At 58.1% G+C, this 22,124-nt stretch overlaps 1 protein-coding gene across 8 annotated transcripts in view; it reads right to left on the bottom strand.

The window, feature by feature from the left end:
* AGAP1 (ArfGAP with GTPase domain, ankyrin repeat and PH domain 1) overlaps positions 1-22,124 on the bottom strand; it is a 479,358-nt gene that overhangs the window by 318,856 nt on the left and 138,378 nt on the right. For all 8 annotated transcript variants that reach the window (XR_004958681.1, XM_036254522.1, XM_036254517.1 and 5 more), the window contains exon 2: positions 4,015-4,073. Coding sequence is in view for 6 of the 8 variants with exons in the window: in XM_036254522.1 (XP_036110415.1) it covers positions 4,015-4,073 (59 nt within the window). In the remaining 2 variants the exon portion in view is untranslated. The remainder of the gene's footprint in view (positions 1-4,014; positions 4,074-22,124) is intronic.

The following is a 22,124-nucleotide window of genomic DNA, read 5'->3' as shown; positions in this document are numbered from 1 at the left end:
TGTGTCCTCTACCCCAGCACCACACACAGCCCAAGGCGGGCTCTTAGTAACACTGTTTGAGTGAATGAATGAGTGAATGAATGAATGCGTGAGCCCACGAATGAATGAGCCAATGAATGAATGACTACATGAGCGAAGGAATCAGTGTGCGAGCAAATGAATGAATAAGTGATGAATGAATGAGTGAATGAATGAATACATGAATGAGCCAATGAATGACTAAATGAATGAACGAAGCAGTGAGCAAATGTATGAATGAGTGATGAATGAACGAATGGGTGAGTGAATGCGTGCGTGCGTGCGTGCGTGCGTGAGTGAGTGAATGACTCCGACACCAGCCAGTAAGAAGAAGCTGCTGTGTCACTGCAGGTCAAAGCCAGCTCTGCGGACAGACCCTGAATGAAGCTGTCTCCCTTCCTGCTTGACTCCTGTCTTCCTTTCACCTGAGGCCTCTATAATCTAAGAATCTCTACCTATTAATTATTCTTTGGCTCAAGGGCACCTGCTGTTTGTCAGCTTCATGCTGAGAAAATCCAAAACAGTGTGCCACAGAATTAAATTTTTAATTAAGATTAGCGTTTCTCTTTCCGGAGGAGGAAAATGCTCAGCATCTAACACCTTGCGGCTGTGCTTTCTGCGTGAGGCAGCGCCCCTCCCCCTTCCTCATGCCAAAGACTTGCAAAGAACGGCTGACCCCTAAGGCTTAGGAGGAGCAGCTGGCAAGTCTGTTACACACTAACGGGTTGGGGGGGGGGGACTGGGTTTACTGGCCACTTCACAGCCCCGCCTACATTTGCACACCATGGGCATTATGCTCATTTGAAACACTGGCAAAAACCAGCAGCCACTGTGCACAGGGAACAAGATAACAATGGAAATGCCCCTGAGGCTCTAAAGCTGCCCTGGGACCCTGAACCACTCGGGCACCAACAGGAGAGGGTGCCGCCATCGGGGTCTGGGCCTGCAGGCTCCGTGGGGAGCCACGAGGCGGCACGGCGACAGCGTCCTGGCCATCACAGAACTGGGCACTGTAGGCGGCCAGCTCGTCACCTCGTCCCTTCATCCTCCGGGCGGGCCATGACCCCTCAGGGCGAAATAGAACACGGTCTCCCCCAGAAATACTTCCCTACTGTCCCAAACGTCCCCACTTACCTGCCAAACACGTGGTTTGCTGAAAAGGAAATCGTGGCTTTCAGTAAAAATCCCAGCTGGGAAGTCAGCGGAAACAGGACAGGGACGCGACGGGGGCCCGAGGCACGGCCCCCCAGGCAGGGCGTGGAGGGTGTCTTCCCTTTCTGCCCAGACAAAACCACTAAGTGTGCCCCTGGCATCCAGGGACAGGCCTGGGATCCATTGCAGCTGCAAAACCACTGTTGCTGGTTACCTAACCCTAACGCATGGTGCTACACGCTTGAAAAGAAAGCCAAGATCGAGATGTTTTCTCTGACAGATACCGGAAGACTGACTGCTAAATAGACATAAAGGGTCCATTGGAGGCTTGCTATTATGTCACTTGACTTTGCTTGTGAAACAGTCAGGGGTTCGAAGGAGCCGACCTCAGGCGCCACCTGCCTCGGGGTGCTGGACTAGGGCAGGAGACCACTGCAGCCCTGTGGACACCTCGAACAAGGAGCACTTTCTGCAGACGCTGAGCCTCTGAGCTCGGAGGGATCTGCCCAGGGGCCGAGCCGCCTGCCACCTCCACCAGGAGGCGCCGTGCAGAGCAGAGCCCCTGCCCCGCACAGGTCCCTGCAGGATGAGAACCTCCCCTAAAGACCTGCGGCCTCGCTCACACTTCCTTCACGATGGGGTCCCTTCGGCGAACTCAAGCAAAGCTTCGGGGAGTATCACCTCTGGGGAACGGGAACCCACGCTGCCCCTTAACCACCTCTGGCACCCGCATCCATTTCGGACAACCGCCTGCGGTTCAAACACGGCAGGAAACAGGTCTTCTCGCTTACGGGCTGGTCTGGACGCGTGGGCTCTGGTGGAACCCTCGACCCCTCTAACGTCAGAACCGGGCTACATCACAGGGCTCCACACTCGGGGGGCAGCCAGCCTGTAACACTGTCAACAGGAGGCTGCCGGACTTGGGGGGCTATTCCAATTTAAATTGAACAAATAGAATTTTTTTCTTTAAATCCTCACCCGAGGATATTTTTCCATTTATTGTCAGGTTCAGTGTGGGGGAGGGAAGGGCAAATCAAGGTGGCCGGGGACGAACCACAACCAAGGTACGTGCCCTTGATCGACTCTGGTGCGCGAGCCAATGCTCTAGCCACTGAGCCAAACTGGCCAGGGCCAACACATGGGATTTTTAAATCCAGCCCCTCAGGCACAGCAACCACACTGCCAGTCACAGGGCCAGGGGCCACCCACCACCCTGGACTGCGAGGACAGAGAGCGCGTCCACGGTGCAGCGTCCTCCCGGCAGGGCCTGCGCACAAGCCGGTGCACGCGCAGCTCCGCCCTCACTAACTGGCTCCTCCGGCAACTGCTCGCTGCCTCCGCGCCTCAGTCTCCCCATCTGTGGAATGGGGCTGTCAGGATTCCACGAGAGGACGGGTGAACCGCTCCAGCATGCCCCGCACAGAGCAAGGCGCTGCCCGAGCAGTCACGTGTCATCTCACTCCGACGCAGGACCGACTGGGCCTCTCGCGGCAGACCTGACGCTGCCGATCGTTCTGCAGACGACTGAGCGGCATTCGGCCGGCAGTGCCTCCTGACCGTGCCAGGCCCAGGGGTTCCAGGGCAGGGGCAGAAGGGGGCGGCCGTTTCCAGTCCGTCCTGCAGAACCCGGGCTTCTGAAACGGGCACAGGCCCCGATGGCCCTTTGTCTCCCACAAGGAAAGAAGCCCACGGGCAGGGCCCCAGAGAGGGCCAAGCTCTGGGGGGAGGACGAGGGCAAGGCGATGGGCCTGCGACACCCCCAGTGACGGCCGTGGGGACTGGAGAGCACGGTGACCATGGGCCTTCCCACTTGTCCTCCTTGTTTTTCCTGGTGACAACGCCATACTCAACGTCACATATGTTCTCCTCAAAATCCGGTGGAAGGTGTCCAGGGACTCTGGGGGCCACTGGAGGTCACTGGGCAGACAGGCTGGAGCTACTAACACATGCGGGTCTGGGAGAGGTGAGCAGGCCCATGTCGGAGCCCAGCCCATCAGTGTGCACGAGACGGGCAGCACACCTGCCTCCACTGCATGGTCAGAGCCCCTTCCTGCAGAGGTTCAAGTACACACACACACGCACACACACACACACACATGCACACATGTACATATGCATATACATACAGATATAGACATGCTTGCATGTACCCACACACACCATAAATCTAAATCCACACATGCGCGTTCACACACACATATACACATGTAAATATACATGTATGCGTGCACACACACGTACACACACACACACACAGGTACATTCCCTGAAAGCCACTTATTTGATAACAAAGAACATGACGCCTCCCGGTTGTGTCTGTCCCCTCCCTCACCCTCAGTGGGGCGTGCAGGGGCTGGGCTCCAAGGTGTGGCTGCAAGGGGCACAGTCACCTCTCACGACCCATTTCAGGCCCCACGTAACCTCACTGAAAGGATGGAGTTTGCGGTAAAAGCAGAATTCTCGTGCACCTTCCGAGCCGCTCCTCTGTAACAGTCACCTTTCCTTAACGAGGAACTCCAACGCTGGATGTCATTCTAGAAACTTCCCATGGCACCCGGCAAGGGTAAAGCCTCGAGTGAGCGTGTGCGTGTGCGTGTGCGTGTGTGTGTGCATGTGCGTGTGCGAGAGAGACGCACAAGCAGGAGCAGAGGACGGAGGGCCGTGCCGCACACCGAGGCCGCTGTGGCTGGCCCCCGCCGTAACCTCACAGGCACACTCAGGGCCCCCGCCCCAAACGGCCAGCGACACCTGGCACTTCGAGGGACACACCAGAGGCTCCTCCTCTGGGCCCCAGGGGCGAGCAGGCCCCCGCCCGTCCCTACCGCCCAGGCTGGGAGCACTCACCACTTTGAGCTCCGGGACGGATCGGCTTAGCGTCCATTCCTGGCTGTTCACAAAGGCATCTGTAAAACAGGAAGGTGACACAAAGTGAGACACACCTCTGACGGAGGTGCAAGGTCAGAGTGCTCCCAACGTGCCAGGTTCCAGACCTGGACACCTGACAGTGCAGACCGGGCTCCCGACGTCCCCTCCGCCCAGAGAACCCGGACCTCCCGAGTCCAGCGGCAGTTCCGAACCCAAGTCTGCGTTCTGCCCTCTGAACCATGGGGCACCCTCCGCCCACGACTCCCGGGGGCTCTGGGACTCCCCCTTCCGTTACCCCCCAGACCCCCGTCTGTCCGGATGCCCGGGCTGTGCACACCGCCCGGACCCGGCCCTGCCGCCAGTCAGTACCCCGGCCTCCCCGCCTCCCCTGCAAGTCCCCTGTCTGAAATCCCAACAACCCGGTTATGGAGGCTGAGGCCTGGGTCCTGAAAATCCCAATGTTCACAACACAGCATCCCACAGTTCAGAAGACTGCGTGCTGCAGCTGTGTTTCCCCAAACATACCAGACGCTGCAAATCCGCTTGAGGATGTAGAAAGACGAGGGTCCCCAGCCCCTGCGGCCCCCCCCCCCCGGGCCAGCCGTCTCTCCTCTCTCCCCTACGTGCACAGATGACCCACATGACCCGAGCTCCCACGCCCCACCGGGCCGCGTCTCATCACTCAGACCCCACGCCACACCCACGCCACGTGCTGTGAACAGAGCGTGGCAGCCACTCTGGCCCCCACCGAGCTGACGGCAAACACCTCTGCTTCCCAACAGGATTCACTTGCCACGTGTTTCCCCCGAATCCAGAAACCTCGTCCCTCCATGTTCCACCCACAGAGAAATGCAACGGCCACAGGTGCCGGAGTTAGGGAACCCAGCAGCCTCGAAGGGACACAGGGACGCAGAGGGAGCGGCCGCGGAGGGAGCCAGCGGCAGGGCCGTGCAGTCCCTGGGCTCGGCGAGGAAGGGCAGGAGCACGCAGGAGGCAGCAAAGGGGAGCACGGTCCACGGGGACACGACGACGGGTGGGCAGCCACGCCACACAGCAGGCACCGGGCCCCGCAGAGACGGAGGGGAGGGGGCCGGGGCTCGGCCGGGCGGCCCAGCGGGGGGAGCAGGGCAGGCGCCGGGTGAGGAGGAGGTGGGCGGCCACGGCAGCCGGAGAGGGTGCAAGCAAGTCGCCCGTCACCCTGCAGCCTCAGGGGAACGAGTGGAGATCGCGCTCAGCGGCACATGCCGGACTCGGAACCGGCGCCTGGCCGGCGGCTCCGCAGGTGGGCAGAGGAGCACCTGCAGCTCAGAAGGGACGATGCTCGTGAGAGGAGGCTCGAGGGCAGCTTCGGTCCCCAGGGAAGTGAGTACGTCGGCGGCTAAGCACTGGGGTGCACAGGAGGTTGTGCACCCGGCCACCCACTCTTTGGGCAGCCCAGCCCCACCCGTCGTGTCCCAGGTGAGACCACCTGCAAGCAGATAAGCGTGGACAGTGGCAGCAGGGGCCTGACCGGTCAGCGCTCGGCAAATGGTCACTAGCATCCCGACGAGTGAACATCACTAATTACGCTGAAAACGCTTATTTTCTCTCATGAACTGCTCTCTCTTTACAGGACTTGTGGGGTGACGCCAATGGTCTCCCCAAAAAGGAAATGCAGGCACTAAGGTGTCCCAGGTCGGTAATGCCCAACACTGGTTACGTAAACATGAATATATCCACGTAGTGGAATACTAGGCGGCCAAGAAAATGCTCGAAGCCTCAACATACAGAAGTGTGTGCAAGTATGTATGTGTGTACAAAATACAGACATGAACTCGTCCAGGCTGAGGACATTTCGGCCAGGATTACAAACATAACAGGTGGTGACTAAGAGTTCGGGGACCAGGTAGCTTAGGGACAAAAGGAAGGAGCAGACCTTCTTTTCATTGTTATCTTTTGGTGCCTTTCAAATTTTACGCTCTCTGGCATCTAAAAAAAGTAAATAGTATAGTTTTTAGCCCTGGCCGGTTTAAGCTTAGTGGTTAAGGCACTGGCCTGTGAATCTAAAGGTTGAGGGTTCAATTCCCCATCAAGGGCAGGTACCTGGGTTGCAGGTTGGATCCCCGGCCCTGATTGGGGTCATGCAAGTGGCAACCAATTGATGTGTCTCACTCACATCGATGTTTCTGTTTCTCTCTCCCCAACCTCCTCCACTCTATCTAGAAATCAATGGAAAAATATCCTCAGAAGAGGATTAACAATAACAACAAAAGTTTTAAATATGAATCTTAGTAATAAAACGAAGAGGGTAAAGTGGGAATTAAAATGAGCTCAACTCATTAATGCACTCTGCTGATTTTAAACACCCCACCGCAAGATTATGCTCACCACAAACACTGAATGTTCACTGTGAATTCAGCAGGTGCAGATGCACGGTTACGTGACCCAGACAATGGGAGGCGCTCCAGGGGCACAGGGCACCCCTGAGCAGGGCACACCCCTGTGCAGGGCACTCTCCTGAGCAGGGCACACCCCTGAGCAGGACACACACAAGCAGGACACACCCCTGAGCAGGGCACACCCCTGTGCAGGGCACTCTCCTGAGCAGGGCACACCCCTGAGCAGAGCACACATGAGCAGGGCACACCTGAGCAGGGCACACCCCTGAGCAGGGCACACACCTGAGCAGGGCCGGGCGCTGGCCCATTACCCACAAATGTGTCTTCACTGGAACAGAACGCATTGTGTTCCTGGTGACTAGATTAATAAAACAAATGTTTGACTTAACTGACCAAAAACGAAAAAGACTCACCTTCCCTTAAAAGTGACTTATTTTAAAAACTTCCTTCACCCCTCGTCGCCAGGCCAGAGTGGGATGCACCTCAGACGAGACTAAATGACAAATGACGGGAGATCAGCAGAGGGCGTGCGTCCCTGGACCCTTGTCCCACACCTCTACGGGGACACAGCGGCTGAACGGGGTCACAGCGACGAAAGAGCCCACCTGGAAGGGTCACCCCAGAGCGAGCAGAGCGGAGCAGACCAGGCTGCCGCCCGGAGCCATCTCAGGTTCATGGCGCCGCAGCACCTGAAGGATGAGCCCACCTGGTGGGAACCCGCCTGGAGTGAGTGCGCACAGGGGTGTTCCTGGACCCCCTAGAACCAAAGTCCGAGGCGCGGCCCGTTTCAGACGAGGCCATTCTGCACCCGACTCCGACCTGGAGCCAAATGTTAAGGTGGTTCCCACGCAATCGCGTCAGCGCTACGGGCGGCTTCCACCTCGCACCCGCACGGGCTCCAGCCTCCTCCGGCATCCTCACTGCGGCCAGCAGGGCCCAGGCCGCTCGAGCGGGGAGGACCCTGGCCCGGTTCAGGAAGAGATACTGGACCACCTCCCACCGTCAACATGGCATCACTGCAAACGACACTGTATTATTTGAACTGCAGTCATAATACTGAAACTCTCAAGGACCCCAAGATCAGAAACATGACACAGTAAGAGACGTTCACCAGGAATAAAAACCCAACTGTGAGCGTCTGTGGAACAGAAAGCGGAAGGCCTGAGCGAGAAACCGGCCTCAGGCAACGGTCATCAAAACCGATCGCCAGGGACGAGCCTGGGGACACACCGGGAGGGGACTCAGAGAGGCAAAAACCAGTCACCGAGGGGGGGGGGGGGGCGCTGTATATTCAACAGAGATTCTTAGCCCTAATTACTGAGTTGACGACCACAACATCTGAAGTTCAGGGACATGAACTGCCCCGGCACAGACCCATCGCTCACGCTCATGGCGTATTATTATTATTGTTATTACTGTTACTGTTATTTGGTCCTTGAGAAAGGGGATCTAAATAACACGTGGATGGCAGCAGAGGTCCTCCTCACTGAACCTGTACCAAGACAGATGACGTCTCAGCGTGACCGATACACACGGTCACGCCGCTGAGTGAGGACGCTTCCCGGACACGTGCAGAGGGTGGGATGCTGGGGGCCTCCCAGCCGCTGCGGAGTCCCGGGAAAAGAGAGATTCACCACACCTGAGGCATCCGGTCCCAGCTGGTGCTCACCTGCACTTTCTCAGAGTGGGCGTTCACGCGCCTGCATGGTCTTTTCCACTACACGACGGAATAACGCAAAGCGGGGCTGCCCCCCGTCACCCTGCGGTGCCGGTGCGAGGCCGGCCGGCCTCTGTGGTTCCAAGCTGGGCGGGTACCGGAGACGGCACTGTATTTACAACACAACATGTTGTTCCTGCCTCGGTCTTGCCGGGGGGTTGCCAGGAGTAACGACGTTTTCCCGCACACCGCCCCAGACGTCCCCAAGTCTCTTCCTGTTCTTTCAAAGGCCACCGCTACAAAAGATTCGAGACCGATTTCAGAGTAAAGCTCATCTTTCAACATACCAGCTGCTTTTTCTGAACCTCCCCTTCTAGGGCCACCTCTGACCCCCGCTGGCCACCTCTCGATGACAAGGACACAGCTCTGGACCCCAAGGAATGCAATTACCCACTGGCAGGCGAGAGGCCAGACCTCAGACCATCTGGGGCTCGAGCGGCAGAACCCAACACAGAGCCATCCTGTTGTTTATTTTCATGTTTACTCCCAGGAGAAGCTGCCTTTCCCTCCCCTGAACTGTCCTCAAATCCATCCTGACTCCAGATTCCCTTCATCCTCTGCTCGCTGATAATAACACTAATTGAGGGAACTCGGCTCTGGATCTATTTTCCAAAATATTCATACGCAGAACCACAAAGTGAACCGGGAAATGTCAGGCTCTCATTAGACTACACACAAAATATGCACCCCCACTTTGAAAGCCAGAAATGATCCTGTTTGAAAATCTTCCCAGACCAAAGAACAGAAGCTGAAGAGGCCGGGGAGGGGGGCACATTCCCAGGCCCCCCACTTGCTTAATTAGCTCCTGATTGACCCCCTAATCCCTGCATGGTGGAGACACTGGAGCAGAGCTGGGGCTCACACCCCTCTTTCCGAGTCAGCGAGGGGGGCGCAGCATGTGGCCTCGGCTGGAAGGACGTCACCGTCCCCCCTTCCACTCCGTCCCCTTGGGCTCCAGTGACCACAGACACGGGTTCCAGACAAACCTCGGGAAATTACACATGAGGGTCAGCAAGGGGACCCGAAATTGCAGGTGACGTTCTAAAAACAGCATATTATCCCGGGGATGGAGACATTCAGTTGAAACCTTTTTCACATTTTTTTAAAAATTCTTTTTAGCAACAGAAAAGTGAAGGAGCATTTATTTTTAGCTTCAAGCCTTCACAGTCCCCAGATATAAACGAGAACCGCGGCGGGAGGGCCAGCGCATCCGCGCGGCGGCTCCGGCGGCTCCGTGTCTGTGCGGGGGAAGGGCGGTCCCCAGGGACTCCCGGGGCAGGAACAGCGCCCTGCTGGCTGGCTGGCACAGAGCACCCGATGCCAGTCGAAGGGGGGGCTCAGCAGGTGCTCCCGGGCACCGCTTCCCACGGCGTGACTCCACTTCTGACGTGATCATCCTCCTCCTCCGTAACCGATGGAATCAGGCACATTAGGCCTTGGGAGGCCGGGTTCCTGTTCCCTGAAGTTCAGGTCGCTTCCGAGTGGCTCGGAGGTCCACGGACGAGGCAGTTTCCCGGCCCACATTCCCGATAACCCCCCCCAACAAGGTCCTCCGAGTCCAGGGCGACGGGCACCAGGCCACCAAGCTGCCCCCAGACCCAAGCCACACACACGGCCACGCCACGGCCGAAAACCCCAGGCCTCCTCCTTCCGAGGCCTGACCAGCGCCAAGGGACTGCCAGCGCCCACCGGTCCTTGCCGCCCGAGGACCCTGGGAAACGCTGCCAGCCGGAGGCGCCCTCGGGGTCTGCAGGTCCCACCTCTCCGGGGATGGACCACCCCCTCGCCCTGCATCCCCACACGCGCTCCTGCACGCCAAGCCCTGCACAGCACGCCTGGTCCCAGGACTCTGAGAAGCACTGTGGGCCGGTGTGTGAAGAACAGCTTGAAAGATTCGTGCCTGAGCATGACGAACACTGAGGGTAGAGGGTTGGAGAACGAGAACGGAGAGGAGAAAACGTCCCCCTCCTCCTTCAGCTACGACGAGACGCCTGTGCACAGCGCGCAGGCACAGGGCTCTAAGCATTCCTGAGAACATTTTACTTTTTAAAGAATTCTTTGTTTCCTCACCCGAGGATATCTCTCCCTGGCTTCTTAGAGTGGAAGGGAGAAAGGGAAGAAGGGGAGAGAAAGAGAGAAACATGGATGTGAGAGAGACACTTCGACTGGTTGCCTCCCACATGACCCCAACCAGGGCCGGGATCCAACCTGCACCCCAGGTACGTGCCCTTGACCGGGAATCGAACCTGTGACCCTTCGGTCTGAGGGCCGACGCTCTAACCGCCCAGCCAAACCGGCCAGGGCTCTTGCAAACACTGTAACGCGTAAATCGGAATTGCAAAGTTTGTGGAAGTAAAAATGCTGCAATAAGGACATTTTATAAAAAGGCGCGAGTCAGAAATTGCCGGAGAATCGACAGGGTGGATCCACAGCCAGCATTCGGTTCTTCCTGAAGTCTGCGTGGACACAGGACGTTAGGGGTCGTTTCTGCTTCCCCGCTGCTGGGAGGCGGCACCGCCTTCCCTGTGCAAGTTAGGGCCAAGCTGGAGTATGAGCAAGAAAAAGCCTCCCGGTTCCAACGAGCACTGCCGGGGACAGGAGGGAGGCTCGGACCGTGCAGCCCTGTGCTGAACTTGGCAGGTCTGTGACGGACAACACTAGTCCATGAAGAACTGCAAACAGTCAGGAATGCTTAACTCATGGTGCCATCACTGTTTACAGCAAGAGGGGGCTTGACAGAAGGGGACAATAAATCCGGAAGCAGACCTCAGAACGAGCCGCCCTGGCCGGTTTGGCTCAGCGGTTAGAGCATCGGCCTGCGGTCCAGAGAGACCCGGATTCGGTTCCTGCTAAGGGCACGTACTGCGGTTGCAGTTTGTCCCCGGCCCTGGTTGGGTCGTGCAGGAGGCAGCCACTCGATGTGTCCCTTCACGTCGATGTTTCTCTCTCTCTCTCTCTTCCTCTCTCCCCCTCCCACTCTATCTGAACAAAAAATGGGAAAATGTCCTCGGGTGAGGGTAAAGAAAAGAAAGAAAACAAGAACAAGCCGTCAGAATGTACTCGACCAGCCCTGGCCAGTTTGGCTCAGCGGTTAGAGCGTCGGCCTGCGGTCCAGAGAGACCCGGGTTCAGTTCCCGCTAAGGGCATGTACTTCGGTTGCAGTTTGTCCCCGGCCCTGGTTGGTCGTGCGGGTGGCAGCCACTCGATGTGTCCCTTCACGTCGATGTTTCTCTCTCTCTTTCCCTTCCTCTCTCTCCCTCCCGCTCTATCTGTACAAAAAATGGAAAAATATCCTCGGGTGAGGATAAAAAAAAAAAAAAAGAATGTACTCGCCCACTGCCCCGAATGTGGGCCACAGGGACCCAGAGAGAGGTGGGGCGTGGAGGCCCAGGATCACGCTTGCTCACAGCAGGGGCAAAGGGCAACCCCTCCGTGCCTGTCACCAAGGCCAGGCCATCACTCCACCCCGAGTGACAGGCGTAGGTGAGCGCGGATGGGTCACCCCTTCGTGAAGATTGATGACATGAAACTTGAGACTCCCCAGCTGGAGGGGGGACAGCCAGCTTCAAACCCACACTCGACAGTCCTTAGGTCCCTTTGGGCCCCTATCCCTCCGTCGGTAAAACCCGGTCCCTCCAGGGTCTTCTCTTCTACAGAGACACCCTTGGGGGCAGACCCGGCCGGCGGTGCCTGGGCAGTGCGCTTCTCCCAGCTGAATGGGCCTGGGCTGACCAGCCAGAGGTCTCAGGCACCCAGGTCCCTCACAGGGCCTCACAGTGGCGTCGGCTAAAACTGCCCCTGACCCCACGTGGACAACAGCAAATCAGAAGACAACCAGGCAGGCTATTCCCTCTGGGGTGGGGGCAGGGCTCGTGGAGTGGCCGGAAGGAGTGCGTCCACAGGAGACAGGAGGGCTGCACGGCCGCTCTGTGGCTGCCCTGCATGATTAGGATAAACGCTGCCCATTAGCTTCATACGCAGCAAATCCAATCCGGGTCCTGGCAGCGGGTCCGCCGAGCCGGCTGGCAAGGACCCAGCCCTCCCCTCTGCGGGCTCGGTCCCGGCCTCCCGTCCAGGGGACTGCAACGCAGTCTGCAAAGTGCAGAGGCTGAAGGGGCTGCCTGGCTGTCACTGTGCCCACCACACCCCAGGTGACTCATGGGTCCCCCTCTGTCATGGACATTCGGGTTTAGCACGGGTCATGAGCAATGGGTTAAAAATTGGAAAAAAAACAAAACATGAAACAAGTGTGCAAACTTCCTCCCCACTAGTGAGGGCAGCACCCCTCATCTCTGCCAGTCCTGCCCGCACCCCCACGCCCCGTCTGGTCTCTACACGAAAGAATTCCTAGCGGCTGCACAGAAAAGGACTAAAGCCTGCCGCCCACAGGGGGTGTGGTGGTCGCAAACATCACTGGCATCTCAGCCTGGCGATGCCACCGGGGTCACTGCTCACGCAGCTCCTTGGCAGGACAGCCGCCTCTGTCCCCGGGGCTTGGCGTCCAGGTCCTAGGCATGCAAGTGCTCTCTGATCTCTCCCCCTGCAAGCTGCCCCATGCACCTGACCCCATGCACCTGACCCCACGGCCCTGGCAGCTCAAACCGACCTGCAGCAGACCCGCCGCCTGCACCCGGCCAAGTACACACCCCGAACATAGCCTGGCCTTGGGCGGGCGGAGAAGTCCCGCCCCAGACTAGGGACCGTGCTCTGAGCACACACACTGGGTCACAGCACGGGTCCCCGCGGCCCGCAGCCATGCACGGGACCGATTCGCTGGTTACACACACGGAACCCGCTGCGGACGAGCTGGCCCGGACTCGCACCCAGCTGACCCCGCGGCGGAGGCCGCCTCTCGGGAGCGGGGTGCGGGCAGGGTCTTTACCGATTTCAGGCCTGTGTTAATTCTTTTCAAGGCACAAGTACCATTTCTGTAACAAGAAGGGTGACTGCCACTATCTGGGACAGCAGCAGCATGGTGGGAAGACTCGCCACGTGGTGAACCATGAAGCCTGGGAGGCCACCCTCAATGTCTGACCATCAAAGAGCGAAATTAGGGCAGAAACACAAGAAAAAGGTCCCCTTTACTTCTGTGCCTCTCGTTCCTCTCTACTCCCCCATGGGTGAGGGCTCCCTACCCCCCCACTCTACGGGTGAGGGCTCCCTACTCCCCCATGGGTGAGGGCTCCCTACCCCCCCCACTCTACGGGTGAGGGCTCCCTACCCCCCCCACTCTACGGGTGAGGGCTCCCTACTTCCCACGGGTGAGGGCTCCCTACTCCCCACGGGTGGGAGCCCAGGAACTGGGCTCAGGAGTCCTGCATGCTCCCCTCCCTCAGGGGCTGCCCCCCACCAGCGGCCTCTCCCAGGGGTAACTGCTCAGAGCAGGTACAGAGCCCCCACCAGGAACACCTGGACCAGGGGCCGACCTGAGGAGACCGGGCTTGGATCCTCCACAGACTGTCCCGGGGAACAGTACCTTTCCGGTCAGGGTGCGCTGCCAGCTCTCTAGGCAGGGGCTCCCCGCTGTGCAGCCCACCCACTCAGGACTCGTCCCCAGGGGTCTCTGAAGCCAGGCACGTCCAGAAGGCCCACGACCAGCACCACCTGCTCCCGCCCTGGGAAGCATCGGTCTAGAGGAGATGGGCCCGCCAGAGGTCTTTAGGCCAGACCAGACCGAAGCTGCAGGAAGTGCCGGGGTGCGGGGTGCAGGGGAGTGGGAGAGGCTGTTGGGGGACAGCCCCGGCCCCTGTTTGGGTCGTGTGGGAGGCAACCAAATGATGTGTCTCTCTCACATCGATATTTCTCTGTCTCCCTCCCTCCCTCCCACTCTATCTAAAAATTAATAGAAAAATATCCTTGGGTAAGAATGAACAAATAAACAAACAAACCAAAGGCCGCGAACAGATTCTGAAGCTGTGTCAGATCCGCTTCTGCTTATGCAGTGGAGATGTGTGAACATGTGCACCTGAGCGTGACCACTGGCTGGCACCTCCCCTCCCTGGATGGCAGTGCCCACCTGCAGACACAGCGGGGGAAGAAGGCCCCAGCACGGACCGCAGAGCTGGCGTCCCCCCAAGGAGAGCTTCCCTGGGCCGTGCCCAGCCTAGGGGCTAAAATCTGGAGGGAGAGGAGAATTTTCGCGTGAACAACCCCCACCCCAGGGCTCTGAGATCCCAGGCTCACAGCCTCATCAGAGAGGAACTGGGAGTAACTTCCAAGAAGGCTCCTGGCACATTTAAAATAGAAGCCGGGAATCCACGCCAAACCCCCGGGCCCAGACTGCACGAGTTTGCGCGGCTGGATTTAGAGTTCTGAGAATAAAACCACCGATCGGACTTCGCGAAACCAATACAGGACTGGAGTGAAAAGGGAAAATCAGGAGCAGGGAAAAAACACCACCACTTCACCCAAAGATACCAATGAAGACCAGTGCACCCACCAAAGCCGACTCGGTCTCCCCGTGGGGAAGGCTGCCTGGCCAAGCACAGCCCCCGGGGCCTGGGGGACAGCCGAACCCCCGAACCTCTGGACCGCTGAGGCGTGTATCCAGCCCGCCCTCTAACCCTAGGGCTAAGAGTAAACCACGGTTTGCTTCTTGGTTACCACTTTTATTTTAAACTAAAACCTGTGCCTAAATGTTTGAAACGTACAATTTCAGATGCTCCGATTTGGGCTGTCCCTCTGGGACACAGTGTAGCAGAGCCGGGCCTGCCAGGCACAGGGCGGGGCCTGCGGGCCTGAAATGCCCTTAAAAGGCCAGGTGCTGGCTTCACCTTCAAAAGGGTGGGGTGGGGGCGGTCAAAGTCCTTCTGGCCTAGCTTCCCAGGGTCCTTTGTTTTAAAAATGTGTCCTCTGAACAATAAAAGGGAGGCCCCTGCACCGGCCCCAAGTGTGAGCCAGGAAGTCAGAGCCTCCTCCCCGAGGAAGCGATAAGAGGAGCACCTTTGGACCCGCGGTGCCCAGGGAGGAGGGACTGCATCCAGAGAGCCGGACACCAGAGAGCAGGGAGAGCCGGCTCCCGGTCCTCCTCGCCTTCGCGACGGCCTTATTTTCACCGCGCAGCCACGAGATAAACCCACCACCAGACAACATCGGTCCCCAGAAAATAAACAGAAGCAGCATTCTTAAAAAAAAGTCCACGCCACTAAATGTCCTTAATTGGCAGTGTGGTCCAGAAGCAAAGTACCCTGCCTGATCTCTGAGCACCCATCTCCCCGGCAGGGGTGCAGAGTGAGAGCCAGCCCATGGCCCACCTGCACAGACCCCACAGGCTCAGCCCGGCGGCCAAGTCCCGCAGCAAGACCTGACCCACACACACCCCATGCACACGCGCGCACACCCCCTGTGCACACGCGCACGCACACCCCGTGCACACGCATACCTCATGCACACACACACACGCACCCTGTGCACACGCGCGCACACACCATGCACATGTGCGCTCACGCACCCCGTGCACACGCACGCACACCCCCTGTGCACACACGTGCACACGCACCCCCACACGGCACCCTGGCTATAGGGCTGCTCTGAACAGGAGGAGGCCCCATCGGTGGGAATGGCGTGCATCCTTCACCACGGGGTTGAGAGGAATGAGGTCGGGGGAGATCCCCACTGCCACCTGCCGACGACAGCAGGACCCTGGAGGCAGCCTTGGGCTCAGCTCTTAATCTCTCCACCAGCTCTACCTGTCCACGCATGGCTATTAGCTACCTCTCTGGACATGGCCCATCCGTCCGGCTGAGCTAGGGCACCATGACCTACTTCACAGGGCTGTGGCTAGAACCAAGGGACCGACCTCTGCAAGTGGCTCCAGGAGCGCCCAGCTGGCTGGCAAAACCACGTAGGTGCGGCCCTGTGACTGTTCCTGCCTTTTTGTGACAGAGCAACAAAATCTGCCTAAAAATAGGCACAATCGGTCTAGTCCTCAAATAGCAGTTGGGTGAGCACCAGACTTGGGGCTGGCCCAGACCTTGGCCACACGCTGCTGGGCACACCCTCCCTGCCTGCCCTCCAACACGCATTCCCTCCGCCCGGGGATGCGGGCTGGACTTCATCTCAGCCACAGCAGAGATCCGTGGGTCACAAAGGGCACGAGCCACACGCACGGGCGAGATGGGCGAGACCACAGCAGCATAAGGGAAGAGTTCTGACGCCTGCCACACCTCCGGGGGACGGGAAGTGCCCCACAGGCTGAGCAGAGCCTGGCGCCAGGCGCGGTGCACCTGCCTTTCTGAGCGCAACCTGGGGGGGGGGGTGCAGGGATGTGCCTCAAGCTTGGGGGCTGGGGATGTGGAGGGCACCTGAGCTGATGGGACCCTCACTGGCTCCAGGAACTGTGGGAGAGGAAGGAATAGTGCTCCCCAAATATATGCCAGGACCCCACACCCCACTGGGCACACCGAGGACTCTGACACAGAGTACAAGTGCCCGGCCAGCCACAGGCCCCGGAGATAAGACTAAAGGCTCAGGCCTGCTTGTCTGCCCAGAGAGGTCGGGAGGAGAAATCCAGGACCGTCTCCCACCACTGGGCAGATCCAGGACCGCCTCCCAACTCTGGGCAGATCCAGGACCGCCTCAGGGCAGGATAACCTCCCGGAGTGGGTGCTTTCCCCTCAAAAGAGATGCTGGCTCATCCTTCTGCAGATCTCAGTCTGCAAACGTCCTAACCAATCCCAGACTACTTCCTGAGAAACAAGGAGAACTCACTGGCCATCTGCACAAACTGTTTCCCACACCGGCCACCGGGCGTAACACAATTTTCTCTGCCTGTTTTATCAAACTGTAACCAACAGGCACCAAGGACGTCCAAGTGTGGAACCTCACCCCAAATGGGTTGTGTGGACGACAACAGGGGATCTATGGAAAGTAACCTCCCAGGGTGATCCGATCCTCAAGGCCTAACTGGGCAGGTCACGGTGGGTGGTCCCAGGCACACAGCTTCTTTAGTGACAGGTTTACCTTTGCCTTAAGCAGACCCTGTCCTTAGTTTCTGCGCGTCTAGGTTACCACCCCTTGGAAATTAGCTGGAGAAGTTAACCACACCGGAGAGAGCACATGACCTCGTTGGCTACCCCTTAATCCAAGCCGCCCCGTTTTCCCCCACCTCCAAGTGCTCTTCCTTCCCTCCCGCCTTCATTCCAAAAGCGTAAAAGAAACTGCGAAACTGTCCCTGCCCCGAGCATCTGAGATCTGGATCCCCCGGCAAGGTCAACAGTTTGGTTCCAGTCAACTCATAAAGATTCTCTACAGGTTCGGACGTTTCGTACACCAACAGTTTTAACCTGGTATGTGAGTGACCTTTTCAGGATTCGCATGGCTCCAGACACTATCACATTTATCACACTGACTACAAATCAAAGTCGCGTTTCGCAGGAGGCCTGAGGATGAAGCCCCGGGGTCTGGCAGGCGTCAGGGAGCCGTGCTACCTCGGGGCGCTAACCCTGCCAGCATCACCTCGTGGAACCCCAGAGCTCGGTCTCCCTCAGTGTGAACCAGCAGCCATCTTCAGCCTTGAAAGAGAATAAACGTCCCCAAAGTCCCCTGCAGCCTGGAAAATTAACTGCCTGAGGAATGCAAATTTGCTGGGTGGCGACTAGCCAGAGTCTGGTGCTGAAAATAACGTTTAGCCCCGGCTGGTTTGGCTCAGGTTAGAGCGTCAGTCCACGCATCGAAGAGTCGCGGGTTCGATTGTGGTCAAGGGCACGTACCTCGGTGACTGTTCGGTCCTGGCCCCAGTCGGGGTCGTGCAGGAGGCAACCAATCGATGTGTCTCTCTCACATCAGTTTCTCCCTCACTCTCTCTCCTACTCCATCTGAAGAGAAATGCAAAAGTATCCTCGGGTGAGGATTTAAAAAAAAAAAAAAAAATGTTCACTTTTAGAGCCAGGGTTCACCCCTTCCCCAGCCCCGGGGACACTGGGGACACCTGCCCGCTCTCGAATCTAATCGGGCCTCCACGGGTGAGCAGAGGGGGAGGGGAAGGACTCGGAGGCCGGCCCTTCACAAAGCCCTGCTCTTCACAAAGCCCTGCCCTCTGCCAGAGCTCAGGCTCGGCGGCCAGCAACGAGGGACCGGCCAGCGACGGCCCCTGGAAACCATGAGCAGCTGGAACGGCCCTCACGGGGGTTCCCCACTCCATACGAAGCCCAGCACCCCACAACCAGCGCAGCAGGACAGCAACATGAAACACGCAAGCCAAGGGCCCCTCTGCCGGATGCGACTTCGTGTCTGCACCTTGGAAACTAAGTCTCACCGACACTGATGCTGAACCAGTTCCCCTGTCCATAACCTCGTCCTTTCCGTTTGTGTAAACCCCTGCGCCGGGGCTGACTGTCCGCAGACGGCAGTGAGGGAGCTCCTCTAACTCGGGGTAGTACCCGGGCGACGATCTACTCTGAAACGCCAACAACCCTTCAGCCAGGGGGTGCTACCGGCGAAGTGCTGGTCGAGGCCAACGGCAGATGTAAGAATGAGGACAACTGTGTTACTTTTAGGTTCTATTACCCTCAGCGTTCACTCCTGTGTCGTGAACCTGCGACCTCAAGTGTAAAGATGGTTGGGCAAAGCCAATGAATGTGTGTCTGTCTGTCTGTCTGTCTTGGGGAAAGAGGGAGGACAAGGCGGGTGACTAGAGTGGGGTGGGAGTGAGCTCAGGACAGAGGCGCCAGGCCGGGAATAACACCTTGGGGGGCTGAGTGTGCTGTCTCCCTGGGGGAGGTCCTCAGAAGGGTCAGAGCGGGGTCAAAGGACAAGAACTCTCACAGGCGAGCAAACTGACCGGCGGGAGGACAGGAAAAGGCTGCAGGCCGCATCTGAACAGCAATGGCGGGCCCTGGGCACTCACCTGGCGCTCACGGCCCCAGCGCTGGCCCAGGTGGGACGAGCCAGCAGGTGGGCGTGACTAAGCAGAACCTCTGGGGGCCACGGCACGCTCCCTGAGGAGGCCTGAAGATGACAGTCGGCCTAAGAAGCATCAGAAGGAAAGGTTCCCGGGAAGATGAAACACAGCCTATGGGGGCCCGTGCTAGGATGCCACCTGAAGGGACGCTGCGTGAGTCTGCGCCAGCTCAAATGGATGTCACCTGCTCCATGCAAAGGACACGGGAGAAGCTGTCCACCCTCAGAGCCTCTCTCTGATGTCAAGAGGCCATCTGGGCCGTTTCTCTGGCCCACCGAGCGCCACAGAGCGGGCATGGGCATCGCACGTCAAGTTGCCCAGCACTGGGCCCACGGCCACGGCCACGGCAGTCACGGCTCCCAGGCCCGCGAGCCCTCTGGACACCAGCACCACACTCGCCCCGCTCCGTCCACGCCCACAGGTTCAGCCCGGTGCCCCTCCCGCAGCCAGAGCGAAGGCTTACGCCTGCTCCGTGCTGCTGGTTCTGAACCCCTGAGCCTTCCCCACAGACAAGCAGACCGTCTCCCTCTGTGTGAGTGTGCATCTGGTCACCACGCTCCAGTGTCAGGCGAGGTCCCCACGAGGAAGCATGGCCAACGGCAGCGCCTGCCCTCTGACCTCTTCCATGGAACCCTGGCGCCTCTCACTGGGTCAACTTGGCACACGAGGACCAAGTTCTAGGGCCAACCTTCAGTGATCAAGCCGCAGTGCCTGCGCCCCAAGTGGAGGGCTCCCTTTCCCTGGTTTCGGTTGCCGGTGGCCAGCCATGGTCTGAACGTGTTACGTGCAAACTCCCAGAAGTAAACAATTCATACGTTTTACATTGCACGGCGTTCCGAGTATCGTGATGAGATCGCATGCGGGCCCAGGATGTGAACCGCCCCGCTGGCCAGCATCCCCACGCTGAAGGCGCCCCACAGGGGTGGGGCCGCCACATGGCTTTTATTACAGCACAGTGTTGTAACTTCCACTTTGTCACTAGCCAACGTTAATCTCGTACTGTGACTGGCTCATGAGTTAAACTTTACGCCGAGTTCCAATACACAGGAAACACCGTCCACACAAGGTCCGGCGCTCTCCAAGGTTCGGGCATCCTCGGGGGTTGGAACCAGGTACACCCACGAGTTAGAGGCGAAGACTGTACTTTATAAACAACAGGGTCAAACTGCCGGCCTGGGACCCACACAAGCTCAGTGCCACCAGGTGAATCATTATGCCTTAGGGAACCTCAACATTTGAAGACGATGTGGGAAGTTCCAACCACCTTTGTCCCATTCCACCGCCCTGAACAAACTTGGTAAATACACCGTGTGGGGCTCACTGCTGTGAAGGCTGAGCCGTCCCCAGGAGGGGCACCGGTCACTGTGCAGGACAAGGACAGGCTCCTCTGGGGAGGCTCAGGCGCTCAGCGGAGCTGTGGGGAAGACGCTCTGGCCTCCATCGGGACAGAAGCAAATCCATACGCTGCGAAGTCACAGTGACCCTCTCGTTGCATGAACAGAGAAGGGCGAGGGTAAGCCAAAGGGACGAGATGATTCTATTCTCTCCGTGTGTAACTCTAAGGTACAAGGGTGAACAGTGAAAAAGAACTGGTAGCTGTAGCAGTAACAAAACAGTCGCGAGGATGCAGAGCACAGCCTAGGGGACAGTCCACAATATCGTAATAGCTATGTGCGTGCGCTGTTAGACTTATCAGAGGGATCGCTTTGTGCGCTACACCAATGTCCAACCACTATACCGAACACCTGAAACTAATAAAATGTTGAATGTCAACTGTACTTGGAAAAAGAAAGTTTAAATAAGAAGTAGTACACTGACGATCACAGGATAATAAAGGATGATGTAATAAAAACAAAATACCGGATTAACTGATACCTGTTGCAGCTTTAGGGGTGCATGTGGCCCAGCTGGGCAGGTGTGTTGCTCACAGCAGGTATAAACTCAAGTATGTCCACATAGCTGACATTTTCTATCTCTGGGTCTTTTGCAAAACATCCTAGGTAACCATTCAAAAGCAAAGAAGGTACCGCCGGGCTGCAGAGCAGGGTGCCTGTTCTCACGGTTGTTGCCAGCCTTCCTGGGGACCAGCCAGGTGGCAGTGAAACAGGGATTTAAATGAACAAGGCATCCCGGCCGGTGTGGCTCAGTGACTGAGCACCCACCCATGCACCAAGAGGTCGCTGGTTCAATTCGCGGTCAGGGCACATGTCTGCCTTGCAGGCTCAGTCCCCAGCAGGGGGCGTGCGGGAGGCAGCTGATGCATGTTGATGCTTCTCTCTCACAGATGCTTCTATCTTGCTCCGTCTCCCTCCCTCTCTCTCAAAAAAAAAAAAAAAAAAAAATCAATTAAAAATTTTAAAAAATGCCCTGGCCGGTTTGGCTCAGCGGTTGGAGCGTCGGCCTGCGGTCCGGAGAGACCCAGGTTCGGTTCCCGCTAAGGGCACGTACCTCAGTTGCAGTTTGTCCCCGGCTCTGGTTGGTTGTGCGGGCGGCAGCCACTCGATGTGTCCCTTTCACATCGATGTTTCTCTCTCTCTCTCTCTTCCTCTCTCTCCTTCCCACTCTATCTGTACAAAAAATGGAAAAATATCCTCAGGTGAGGATAAAAAAAAAAAAAGAAGAAAAAAAAAATTTTTTTTTAAAATGAACAAGGCAGAGGGTCTCGGGATGAGTGACCTACCCAGCGTCTCAGTGGCCTGAGTGTCGCAGCTCAGGACTCGGAACACTGCGTCCTCCACGGCACAGCACCCTCTTCCGCCGCAAGCTGACCCTCCCCCTCCAGGTCACACGGACGCGCCCCTCACACCCGCCGGCGGTTCTGAGTCAGGCGCTCGCTGAGGGAAGGCAGTCCAGGCTGTGCGAGAAGCAGGCTGAAGTCACACTCACACCTCACCCCTGATGCCAATGGGACGATGGCATCGGCGTCCTGAGATCTTGATGGCCCAACCAGAGCCCAGAAGGCCCCAGCCCCGGGCAGCTCCTGGGGGCAGAGGGGAGGTGGGGTGGATGGTTCCGGCTGGCAGGCAGAATTCCAGTCTCAGGTGAGCAGAACAGAGCAGGGGCCACAAGCGGGGTGGCCAGGCCAGGCCGAGGA

The sequence above is a fragment of the Molossus molossus genome, unplaced genomic scaffold (genome assembly GCF_014108415.1).
Source record: "Molossus molossus isolate mMolMol1 unplaced genomic scaffold, mMolMol1.p scaffold_m16_p_11, whole genome shotgun sequence".
NCBI classification, from domain to species: domain Eukaryota; kingdom Metazoa; phylum Chordata; class Mammalia; order Chiroptera; family Molossidae; genus Molossus; species Molossus molossus.
Note: the sequence above shows the minus strand (reverse complement) of the source record. Positions and strands in the feature narration are given on the sequence as shown.